General features: G+C 34.3%; 1 protein-coding gene across 1 annotated transcript in view; it reads left to right on the top strand.

Moving 5' to 3' along the window:
* LOC120769297 (neuroguidin) overlaps positions 1-8,156 on the top strand; it is a 203,565-nt gene extending 195,409 nt beyond the window's left edge. Inside the window, exons 2-5 of the mRNA XM_040096226.1 lie at positions 6,693-7,091; positions 7,157-7,425; positions 7,489-7,676; positions 7,857-8,156. Of these exons, the coding sequence (XP_039952160.1) occupies positions 6,693-7,091; positions 7,157-7,425; positions 7,489-7,676; positions 7,857-7,996 (996 nt within the window). The 3' untranslated portion in view covers positions 7,997-8,156. The remainder of the gene's footprint in view (positions 1-6,692; positions 7,092-7,156; positions 7,426-7,488; positions 7,677-7,856) is intronic.
* The last annotated feature ends 5,534 nt before the right edge of the window (positions 8,157-13,690 follow it).

Genomic DNA, 13,690 nt, shown 5'->3' with positions numbered 1-13,690 from the left:
TATGTCGTCGACGTAGTTGAGAAAGGACCTCTTGATGCTCCTAGAAGGCGGTTCCGCTACAAGCAGGTTACGTTTTCTGCGAAAACAGTCCACCTGGGAGCATAAGGGCCTCACTGTGCAGCTGTTCGATGGGAGACCTCAAGAGGCAACCAGTTGTAGTCCGGAATACAGTGTTCTGACATGTCTGTAGCTTCCGTCTGCGTTTCATCCAGGTGACCATATTGGTGCAGCGTATGCCGGTCGATTGCCTTGTATGCTGGCAACAAGGTTTTAATTCCCACTACAGCCGTGTAAACATGGAATTCACTAATGGTTTTTCGGGGGATGGTACTCTATCACTTCGAACTGCGGAGGGATGTTTTCGACGATTCAGAGCGGGTGAAAACGATACCATGAATAAGCCAGCCGGCGGAAGACCTGTGACGACAAATACCGATCAAATCATGAAAAGCATCGAATTAGACTGGCATGTGGCATCTCGTGACATCGCCCAGAAGATGAGAGTTAGTCACCAAACCATTTTAAACCATCTGCAGAAGGCTGGATAAACAAAAAAGCTTGATGTTTGGATGCCGCATGATTTGACGCAAAAAAAAAACTTTCTGGTCCGAATCAACGCCTGCAATATGCTGCTGAAACGGAACGAACTCGACCCATTGTTGCAGCGGATGGTGACTGGCAAAAAAAAAATGGATCACATACGACAATATCAAGTGAAAACGGTCGTGGTCGAGGGCCGGTGAATCGTCCCAAACAGCAGCCAAGCCGGAATTGACGGCCAGGAAGGTTTTGCTATGTGTTCGGTGGGATTGGAAGGGAATCATCCAATATGAGCTGCTCCCATATGGCCAGACGCTTTCTTCCAACATTTACTGCGAACAACTGGACCGCTTGAAGCAGGCGATCGACCAGAAGCGTCCAGAATTGGCCAACAGGTAGGGTGTAGTATACCAAAAGGACAACGCCAGACCACACATTTCGTTGATGACTCGTCAGAAGCTACAAGAGCTCGGATGGGAGGTTTTATCGCATCCACCATATAGCCCGGACATAGCGCCAAGTGATTACCACCTGTTGCTGTCTATGGCGAACGTCCTTGTTGGTGTAAAGTTGAACTCACACGAGGCTTGTAAAAAGTGGCTGTCCGCGTTCTTCGCAAATAAGGAAGGGAGCTTCTACGAGGGAGGTATTAGGAAGTTGCCGTCTAAATGGAAACAGATTATCGAACGAAATGGCACATATTTGAACTGAATCCGATCACTAATACTTTTTATAAAACATTGTATAAAGATCAAAAAAGCGGAACGGAGATATTAACAACCTTATATGAAAATGTATTCCATCTAGTAAGGATTGCTTTAAGTGCGACAAAATAAAGATTTATGAATAATTAAATATTTTGCGTTTTATCTAAAATTTTCCAGTTCTTTTTTGGGCCCAATGTATAATTATACCCTGAAGTTTAAGTTTGTCACGAAGTTTGTAACACCCAGAAAGAAAGGTCGGAGACCCTATAAAGTACATATATATATAAATGATCTGTATGTCGAGCTGAGTCGATTTAGCCATGTCCGTCTGTCTGTCTGTCTGCCCGTCTGTCTGTATATATACGAACTAGTCCCGCAGTTTTTAACATATCATTTTGAAATTTTGCAAACGCCATTTTCGCTTCAAGAAGATTATAAGACTATAACATATAGCTGCCATACCAACTGAACGATCGGAATGAAGTTCTTGTATCGAAACCTTTTACATTTGACAAGATGTATTTACGAAATTTGGTATAGATAATTTTCTAAGACAACAATATAATCTCCGAAAAATTTGTTGAGATCGGATAACTATAGCATATAGCTTCCATGTACACTGAACACATAGTTACTAACAGAAATGCACCTGTGAAGGGTATTTAGCTTCAGTGCAACCGAAGTTAACGTTTTTTCTTTTAATTTATCGGTTTTTAGCGATTTTATTTATGTATTTTTTTTGTTGTATTTGGTGTGCTATTTGCAATTTAATTAATTTATAATTATTTTTTCGGTATTTTGTGTGGTTTTTGCATTTAATACAATGGCATTATTGTTGTTGCATTTTTTTGTTAGCTTAATTTTGTGCAATGTTGCATTTATGCATAATTTTATAATTATTTGCTGCTAATCTAATGGCCTTTGCGATGCGTAAATTCCAATGAATTATTGTGCAATAATCGGAGACAAAAAAAAAACTGCTGAAAATAAGCCGAAAAAATGCAATATAATTTATGTGTGTATGTATGTGTTTGTACGTGTGTGTGAATCTGCATTTGGCAATATAATGCAAGCGTGTATGTATGTGTGTGTGAATCTGCATGTGTATGCAGAATATTTTGCGTTAATTGCATTGCGCTGGCAAAATTTGCATAAAACATGAAATGAAATAATTCAAGTGAAAATAAAAACCAGCAAAACCGCATAAATAATAAACAATTTTATTTGCATTTGCATTTTATTATTTTTTTTTTTTTGTTTTCAACACAAAATTTGAAGCTGTTGGTGCTGGCAATTGGCGCTCGAGCGCCGCAACGCGTATTATGCTGGCATTTGAGTGCGGTTTATTAATATTTATTGGTGGAAAAAAGAAATTTTTGGCGAAAAATAAATGTGTGGATATGTGTGTGTGTGTGTGTACGTATGAGTTTGTGTGTATATGCGATTTTGCATACTAAAAACCTTATTAGGCAGTTAAATACACATTTCGGATAGGAATTAATTTTGCCGTGTTGCCATGGCAACCAACAGCCCAACCAACCAACCAACCAGCCAATAATGCAAAAAACAACAATAATCAAAGTATTTAATGGAAATGCATATTATTAAAATATAAGCAAATTTTTTTTTTGCGCGCTGTAATAATAAATTAAAATATATAAGTCTATATAAATATAAAATCATGCAAAATATGCACAATGACAGCGCGGTGCGGACAGTGGCAAATGCATACGCTGCAAATAGTGGTTAATGCTGTATTATTATTACCAAGCGTTGTTGTTGGTGTTGCTGGTGTTGTAGCTGTAGCTGTAGCACTTTGTCTGGCGAATCGTAATGCACGCGGAAAAAACCGCAACATTTACAAAATGCAATAATTAAATGCCACCAATAAAATATGCAAATGAGTTGTTTGAGTGGAGGTCGCGAATGCAGGCGAAAAATAGCGGAGCATACGTTTAGGCGCACAAGTGTACGAGCGGGCGCGCGCGCGAATGTATAATTTGATGCAATTGCAGCAAACCACTAGACGCCTGAGCGGACAGCGGGCACACACCCACACGCATACATGCATAAAACACACACACACACATACGCACAAATTGAAATGGAGTGTGTTGGCTTTGGTTGCTAATGCATTTGAAAGCACCGCCGCGCACGCACGTATACACACACTCACTCACACATATGTATGCCCACAAACAGGCTCGAAAATGTCAGAATCACTTCGGGCTGTGTTGATTTGTGGCATTCCGTGTTGTTGCTTTTGTTGTTTGCATCACTAAAGCGCTTTTATGATTTGCTGCGCGCAACATAGTTCACACACACACACGCAGGCATAGGCGCTGCCTAACCATTGCGGCCTGCAATTGTGCTATAAAATGCTTGTAGCTAAATTGCTAAAAAAAAATTTGCATATTAAAGGCGTGCGGTGGCGCATGCAAAATGTTGGTGCGCGTACAATCGAGTGTGAGGTAGACATATTAATTAATAGAAATTATAATTTTTCCATACAAAAAGAAAAATACATGGAAAACAACTAAGGCAGGGCTAAGTTCGGTTGCTACCGAACTTTTTTTCCTCTGGAACTCGCAGGAATCACTGCCAGGGAAATACCTTAAGGTGTAAAACGTCAACCAGAGGATCGGAATAAGCAATTAAATATACAGTAAAGCAGTACAGTCCTAACTCAAAATGCCACAATCCACAAAAAAGCTTCGAATTAGAGAAAGTTTGAGTTATGGAAGATAATTTGTATGAAATTTTACTTCTATCGTCAAATCAAGAGTTCGAGTTATGGAGAACTTCGAGTTTAAGAACATTGCCGACATATTCAACAAAAGATTTGTTAGATACGCGATAATCATTATATCGTCACCTGAAATGCAAGACAACGCTTACGATTCACTACATCATACAGGGTCCGGCACTCGAAGTGTACTGTACCAATTAAAAAAGCCATAAATTCGGTTTGGAAAACTATTTTTATTTATTTTAAAGTACAAAATGTGTGAAAATAATCATAAATTCAGGACCAATTCACTTTTGCTCGATATGACCACCTTTTGCCTTAACTATGGCCTTCAGACTGTCAAAACACGAATCGCAAGCTGCTCGAAAGTAAGTTTCCGGTATTCTGGCCCACTCACGGACAATGGCTTTCTTCAGCATCTCGAGACTGATGTATTTTTTACTTCGGACCTTGCTCTCCAAAATGGCCGAGAGAGAATAATCCATTTGATTCGCATGTGGTGAATTCGAGAATCATTATGTGGTCGTAATGAAGTTCGGAACGTTGTTTTTCAGCCATTCTTGATTCACTCGCGCTTTGTGAGACGGTGCTGAGTCTTGTTGAAACGTCCATGGTTTGTGACCGAAATGTTTGTTTGCCCACGGCGTCAAAGCAGCCTCCAGAACACTTTCCCGATAATATGTCGCATTTACTTTGATGAAGCAATTGGAGAGCGCCCATCTGCGGTGACAGCGGCCCAAACCATTATTTGTGGCGGATGCTGCCTCCTGGTAGCCAACCGATGACTTAGATTCTCGTATGAACGGTTGGTCATGTAAACCCTATCGTTTTGAGAGTTTACGAATTGCTCAATTGGAAAGAAACTGCTTCGCTTTCTCAAGTCTTACTTGTTGCCGCTTCGGTGTGATATCATGGGCCTTTTGGAACTTGTAAGGCTTGACCTTGAGCTCATATTTCAATATGCGTCGGATGCTGCGGTCGGATATTTTCAGTTCTTTAGCCAATAGATTGGCACTTCGTCATGAATTTCGCTCAAGTCGCTTCTTCACTTTCCGAACCATCTCACGTAACGTTGCAGTCTTTTGATGACCACCTCCATGGCGTTTTGCGATGCTACCAGTATCATTGTAACGAGTGATGGTGCGATAAACAAAAACTTGTTTCATATTAAGGTGTTTGAGCTCACGAACAATGCTGGCTGTGATTTTCCAGCTAAATATAAAGCAATCACACTATTACGTTTGAATCCCATCGCTGGTCACTTTTTTTTGCGTTCACTTTTGGCAAAACGCTTTTTTACACTTGTGAACAATACTCCGAACTGTCATTCAGCAAATTTATAAACAGCTGATTCCAATGCGACATCTGCGCGAACAGTCTGAAGTTGGTTATTATATATTTAATTAATAGATATAACCATTTTATAATTAAAACCCAAATTCTTTTCAATATGAGAGGTTTCTATTAGGTCGTTTTTCCTTCGCCTGTAAACTTATGAAAAGTGATATTACGTTATCTTGTATTTCAAGTCACGAGCTGTAGTATATGGGCGTTGAGGGTAGTCTCGACCCGATTTTATCTATTTTTTCCAAGACTATATAGTATTAACATGTCACAGACTAATAAAATTACTTTACGTGGCGCCAATTGGATATTCCAAGCGAAGCCAGGTCCTTCGCCACTTGGTCCTTCCAACGGAGTGGAGGTCTTCCTCTTCCTCTGCGTCGAATACTTTCAGAGCTGGAGTGTTTTCGTCCATCCGGACAACATGACCTAGACCATCACCAATTACATAGAGCAAAGTCAGATGGATGTTCGAAAATCCTGATATTAGTTACAAGGTGCTTTCCAGAGTAAACAAGACTTTTTGAATCTGCTATCTTTGTCGATTGTTCAATGAGAATTTCATGCCATTTCATAGATTGGAAGTGAAGTTATTGCGTTTTAAGTGTCAGTATGTTTGTGTTATCAGTGCGAAAATGTGCTTCGAACACAGAGCCAACATTAAGATTTGCTTTAAAATTGGTAAAACTTTTACCGAAACGTTTCAATTGATGAAACAAGTTTATGGCGATGATTGCCTATCCCGTAGCAAAGTGCACGAGTAGTCGTGAGGACATAAATGACGATCAATATGTAGGCCAATCAAAGAAACTTTTTGGTCTGTCCACCATCAAAACTAACCTACAATAACTTTGTGATATGCCCTGTGTTGCTTGGTGTTTCAAGACCAAGTGGATTGCCCCAAATGGCCCTTGAAGGAGGGTTTAGGAGAATTGTGTTCCCAGCTGCCCCAATCGGGGGTCAAACTAACACAGTAAGTCTTTGGCACTACTGATAGCTTTAATTGTCCCTTGGCTGTGTATTAGAAGGTTTATAGACTTGCTATTTAGTGCGGAAGCCTACCATGCGTGTATGCAATAGCAAGTCCATAAACCTTCTGTTACATTTCGTTCTTTGGTTACTGTTTGATAGATATTATTAGATATATAAATGAAGTGAATAAAAAGAGGGAAAGAGGGAGAGAGAGAAAGTGTAATAAAGCGAGAATGCTGCACCGATTTATACGAAGTGTATGATTGAAGGTTAAGCAAATGAAACTGGAGCATGTTTGAACTTAAATGAATAAGTATTTTAAGAAAATAATTGAAAACCCAAAGATAATATTCACGAACCCAACCGTTTTTGCCTTTCAGGCGCTCGACTATGACTGCCACGTGCAGCAACAGGACATCCCACAGGCCATACAATTGCTCGGCGAAATGAACAGCAATGTAAAACAGGTCACCGATCTAGTCGAAAGCATGTTGCAACGCGTCAAACGTGGCGAACTAACCACAGAATACGGCCTGAGCTTTCTCGAAGTCAAATATCACATGCTGCTCGATTATTTGATAAATCTAACTTACGTAGTGTTACGCAAATGCTCCGGCGAGACCATCGAAGGTGATCCATCCATTGAACGATTAATCGAAATACGCACAGTTTTGGAGAAAATACGACCAATCGATCATAAGTTGCGCTATCAGATCGATAAGCTAGTGAAGACAGCCACCACCGGCGTATCGAGTAGTACCGATCCGATTTTGTATAAGGTGAGTTTTGAGCTTATTTTAAAGTTATGTTGAACTAGTTGATATATAACCTTTTTGTATTGCAGCCCAATCCAGATAATATGCTCACAAATGCTGGCGGTGATGACGATGCCGATGAGGATGATGAAGACGCAAGCGAAAATTCGGCATCCGAAAGCGATGGAGACGATGAGGAAGGCGAGGCTGGCGTGAAGAAACCCAAAAAGGGCGCTACAGCGGGTAAAACCGGTATCTACGTGCCGCCCAAAATTAAGCCAGTCTACTATGATGGCGATGAGAAATCTGCGGATAAGGATAAGAAGATGATAGAGCGTGCCAAGAAGCGTGCCATCACGTAAGTTGTGGAAATTATTTTCTCTTAGGTGTAAAATGTATTAAAAATGATTTATACATATAGCGCCTCGATGTTGCAAGATTTGAAGGAAGAATATCTCGACGCACCTACCGAACTATCATCCGGCTCACGCGCCCAACAACTGCTCTCCCAACAACAGAAAGAAAAGCAGGAATATGAGGAGACCTACTTGACACGTCTGCCGGTGACCAAAGCGGAAAAGCATCGTCAACGCAAGTTGACCACTCTAGGTGAGTTGTATATTTATAAAGAAAAACATAACCCAACATTTTTTTTCTAAATTTTTTTAATAATTTTTTTTTTTTATTTTTTTTTATAAATTTTTTTTATAAGTTTTTTTTCTTCTAAATTTATTTTTCTAATTTTTTTTCTGAATTCTACTAACATTATTTGGCTTGCTCTGCTTACAGCCACACTCGGTGATGAGATACTCGGCGAAATTAGCCGCGATCCGGCGTTGCGTGGTGAGGGTTCCAGTGGTGGCAGTAAAAAACGTAAATTGAAGGGCAAAGGTAAAAAGCGTGGTGGCAAGAAGCGGAAGTTCCATTAAAGCAAAGAGCACGTAAGATTATCGCGCGCGTATGTAAGAGCAGAATAACATATACGTACACACACTTATATTGTATGAGAAGCGTAAAATTAAGCAAGTAAAAGCAAACAACAAAAATGATAAAAACAGTAAAGCAGTAAATTTGCATAAAAAACAACAAAACAAAACAAAATATATAAGTAGTATCAAGCAAAAATGGTATGCATACATACATACGGTTTTTACCATTTATTAAAATATATATATAAATAAATATATACATACACAAAAATGCTGATGTGAATGGAATTTAAGCAATTTTTTAAACAAATTTATATTTTTCTATAGTTACATACAAAATATGCTTTATTACTTACAAACATTTTGTTGAATATAAATATATTATTGATTTTCATATACAAACAATTGTAAATTAAACTACATTTTTCTACTGTTTGTTTTTGTAATATGTTTAACATTAATTTTAATGAATATTAAGTTTGCTTTTATTGCTTTAAAATTCGGTTTTGTTTAAGTTTGTATCAGTTCTGTGTATTTTCATATTTTAATAAAAAAAAATGTTTAAATAAAAATATTGAAAAAGTATTTTTCTTTTTTAATTATGGTATTTTTTTAACAGTTCGTTTTAAGTTTTATATACGAATCCAGCCCACTGTTAGTTCTAGCATTACATGCATGTATAAAAATGGAATAAAAATGTACATACATATATGATTAATTTAATATTATTTAATTTTTTTTTTAACTTTTATGTATGTATAGCTATATATTTTTTTTTTGTAAATTTCATATTTAGAATCTGTTTAATTATACAAAAAATAACTAAATTTCATAAAAAGCACAATTTTATTAATTAAAATTTTTTTCGATATGAATTTTTGTTCAATTATTTGCCTTATTTATTTATAATTAATATTAGATATATTTCAGTTAACTAAATTTTTAAAAACTTAATTTTCTTGAGGAATAAAATTATAGTTAATATCATATTGTAAAATTAAAAAAATTATTGTATTAATTATAATTTTATAAAATTTAAAAATATTAATAATAATTAATTATATATGAATTTTTTTCCACATTAAACAATGAGTCAATTATAATTTATAACATTATTAATATTTCCAGCACATAAATTGTCAAAAGTTTATTTTTTTATTCATTACTCAAAGCAAAATTAATAAGTGAGGTTAGGGACAGACAGTCTGCAAACGTTTCGTAATTTCAGCCTTCAACTGAATGAGACGGGGTATATTCCACGGCTCTCAATCACATGCGCCTCCCTGTTCCACCAACAAAAAAGGGAAATCAGACAGTGTTATTGAAATAATCCGCCAAAAAGTTCCCCAGATCATCAGGTCCCATAAATAGAACAACTATTAGATTCAATAAACTCTCTTACGCTCTAAGCGGTGAATTAATAATTATATGCTATAGCCAGTCGATTTCAACAATATGTTTTATGATTATAGCGTTGTTTTTCTATATCCTATAGTGATCCAATCTGCACAATTTCTTTGGAGAAATGGCACTGCACAGTTGCTTTGGACCCATGCTAAAGATTTCTATACACGAACTTGATTTTGAACGGTCAGTTCATACAGCATCTATATTACTATATACAGTACTCTCATATTGGCGATTCCAACAAATGAGCAACTTTTTGGATAGAAAAGTAGGTGTGCCAAATTTCAGAGCTATATTTCAAATGTGATGTTAGAGGCTGTTTCTTGCTAATCTAGAGAGAAAATGGCAGTAAAAATTTTCTAAAACGAGGGATTTTTTGTGTTGTGGTCAAGGGTTGTAGGGGTCAAACAATCAGCATTTACTAAAATGACAAAAAGAGCTGCATCTGCTTGCAAAATTGTTTAGCTAAAATTCGCAATCAGAACAACTGAAATGCCCCACTCTTAGCACATCTGTCGCTAAACTTTAGTAATCTTAAGTTGTACGCTGCCGTTGTCATACTTATTTTCTGAACTCCAGTTCACTTAATCAACAACCAGTTTTCTTCATTATTCTTTACACCATCCCGGTGCCCAATAAATTCGAAGGCATCTAAACGTGCGAAGACAGTTATTTCAAGTTGTATCGTCCTGGATTGTTTGTTTCTTGAGAATACCAATGCATTTTATTAACGCAGATCTAGACTTGGTCATCTTTTCTATACAATTTAACAACATTGATTATTCCTGAATATTTTTTTCTGAGTTGTCTGAATTTCTAAGGGAACTTAGCAGTTTAGCCAAACTTTTATTTTCTCTTATATTCCTATTGAAGTGTAAGATACTCGGTGTTCCAATGCAGCATACACATTGCGTCCTAAACAGCCACTTTTCTGTGTGCAATGTACATACTCCCATTATCAACGAAATTTAGTCAGAACTAACATCATTATTTTTATATTGAGACATTTTTTAAGAGTAGCGTTAGTACAGTTTTATATCACTATCTTTCTCTTCTCCTCAATTTGATCCTTGGCAGGTTTAGGGTTATTTGATTTAGATTTAACATGATATAATATGCCGGAATTATATTTTCTGAGGCAGGTAAATTTCTTAAGGCTTTAAAGTCAAACTCACCCTTCTTTCATAGTACAGTCGAAGATACCCAGTGGGCCAATACAACTAGCAGATTACTAGCTTCACCCAATGGCATAGTACGCTTCAAATTACTACGAAATTTAGCATTAACTAAAATCGATAGTATTGAGTAATAATTGTTGTTGTTATAGCGTCAGAATTCTACGAGTTGGCAGCCCTTGCCTGATAAAAAATTAGGGTCCGTTCCGGTTACATAGCCCCGACTGACGTGGGAACTCTATCTCCTACTCTACCTGCTCCTAATCTCTTTTCTTCACCTCTCTCTCTGCTACCTTTTATGTATATTAGACTATTTTTAGTCTGTCTTATGTGACTTATTCGACACAGTATTCGATATCTACTTGACAATTTCTGAGTTGCTACTAAAGGTTCTGAAAATTCTTAAGAATAGAAATTCATATGTGGTACTCTAGGCAACTTTAAGCGGTTAATACAGGTTATGTGAATGATAATTAAACAAAGACACAAAAATTTATTATAAGTCAAGGTTTATTGGTTTGAGAATTTTTCTGTTCAAGTTCGAATATACATAATTCTATGTTGATTTTAGTCTTGAATAGTTGATAATTTGAGGTTAAGTTTCATTTCTCGACATTTTGATTCAGGATTTTCATATGTCAAGTAGGTATATGGCTAAGCCAGAACTCAAATTGATATTTTTCTTTTAAATTCCACTTTAGACTTCATTTATAATTTGAGGTTAAGTTTTACTACTAGCTACTGTAATTAACGTTTTTCATATAATTTATTTTATTTAATATTGCTCATATTTGACTTCAAACACTTTTCGTATATGGCGCCTGGATTCGTTATAAGTAATTTAAAATTTATTATTTTTTTTTTTTTGTATTTTTATTTATTATTTAATATTTTATTTTATTTATCTTTTTCATTTCTCAATTTCCCTCCAATTTACCAAAAAACTCACAACTCGCAATAAACTGCATTCATTTTTCGGCCACAAAATTGACAGTTATCCACAACAAACTATGATATACATACAAACAAAATACAAAATTATGCAATTTTCTAAACTTAAAGTAATTTACTAAAAAAAAAAATCAATTAAATGTAAATTACAAAACAAAAATGAAAATATTTCGACGTCAAAAATTAAGCAAAAAAAATTATAGAAATTTTGCAATTAAAGCAAATTTAAAGCAAAATTTTAGCCAAATTAAAAATGGCAAAAGCGAAAAGCATAAATGAAAAATGTTTCGTTGTTTTTAGGAGTCAAAATTTACGTCTTTGGCAATGGAAATTACAAACAATTTTGTTTAAGGCAAAAATTAACAACAACAACAAGAAGAAATTTTCAAAAATTATAACAAAAATACTAAAAATGAAAGAAATTGTACAAGTGTCTGGCGGCATAAGCAAAATCCGATTAACGCAACAACAACAACAACAAACGCTCTCAAACACACCAAACAAATGCACACATACAAACAGACAGACACACACTCACCAAGCAATAGCCCAAAATGCAGTTTACAAAACAATTCGATGAGAATTAATAAATTCAATGGAAACAAAAAAATTTCAAAATTCATATATTCCGATCAATAAGATTTCAGATCAAACAACAACAACAAAAAAATGTTTACAAAAACAGAACAAATGACGTTGCCTTATCTAATTGTACGAAAAAAAAGTATTAAAACAAATTGAAATATTAACTAAAACAAAGTAAACTACAAGAACAACAACAAAAAAAGTGTCAAAGAAATACTAAAATAAACCAAAATAACAAGAACAAAACGAAACAAAAATAAAACAAACAAAAAAAGCGAAACCAAAAGAATGAAACAGACCGGTTATACAAAATATAATAAAAAATAATAAAATAATAATACAAAAACAGAAGTCGTAAGATTTATTTAACTTATGTAAAGTAGTAGTGGAAAACAAAAGCATTTGCAAACTCTAAACAACATGAATTTATTATTAATATATATAATACTATATAATTTACACATATTTAGTTACTTAACTAACAAGGTTAAGTTTGATAATGAAAATTAAGATGAAAGCAAGACTAACACAAATTCAGCAAGAAATTTACTTATGATGTAAACGTATAAAGAATCTCAAACAGATGACTAACTTTTAATGAAATTAACAAAAATGAAATTTTTGAACAAAAAATAAAAGTTTAAATAAAACGTTGTGTAGACCCCACCCAAACGCAGTACGAAGATAAATATCACAAAATTTAAACTTGAAATTTTTAATTTGAATAAAATTTTTTTTTTTTAACAGAATTTTGATTTGCATGAACAAATAAAAATATTTTGAATCAAAAATTTTGTTGTACATGAAAAAAAATTCTTGAATCGAAAAAATGTACATACATATGTACATGAAAAAGAAATTTGAATCGAAAATTCGTATTTACTTGAAACAAAAATTTTGATTTACATGAAAAAATATTTTTGAAACAAAAGTTTTGATTTAAATTAAAACATATTTTTGACACAAATTTTTTGATTTACATGAAAAAATTTTATTTTTAAACAAGAATTTTGATTTGCATGAACAAATAAAAATATTTTGAATCAAAAATTTTGTTGTACATGAAAAAAAATTCTTGAATCGAAAAAATGTAGGTACATGAAAAAGAAATTTAATCGAAAATTCGGATTTACTTAAAACAAAAATTTTGATTTTCATGAAAAAATAATGTTGAAACAAAAGTTTTGATTTAAATTAAAACATATTTTTGAACACACATTTTTTGATTTACATGAAAAATTTTTTTTTTTAACAGAATTTTGATTTGCATGAACAAATAAAAATATTTTGAATCAAAAATTTTGTTGTACATGAAAAAAAATTCTTGAATCGAAAAAATGTAGGTACATGAAAAAGAAATTTAATCGAAAATTCGGATTTACTTAAAACAAAAATTTTGATTTTCATGAAAAAATAATGTTGAAACAAAAGTTTTGATTTAAATTAAAACATATTTTTGAACACACATTTTTTGATTTACATGAAAAAAATTTGTTTGAAACAAGAATTTTGATTTATGTGAAGAAAAATTTTTGAATCGAAAATTTTGATTTGAATTAAAAACAAATTGATTCAA

The sequence above is a fragment of the Bactrocera tryoni genome, chromosome 2, assembly GCF_016617805.1.
Source record: "Bactrocera tryoni isolate S06 chromosome 2, CSIRO_BtryS06_freeze2, whole genome shotgun sequence".
Classification (NCBI taxonomy): domain Eukaryota; kingdom Metazoa; phylum Arthropoda; class Insecta; order Diptera; family Tephritidae; genus Bactrocera; species Bactrocera tryoni.
The sequence above is the reverse complement of the archived record's forward strand: the minus strand, read 5'-3'. Positions and strand labels throughout refer to the sequence as shown.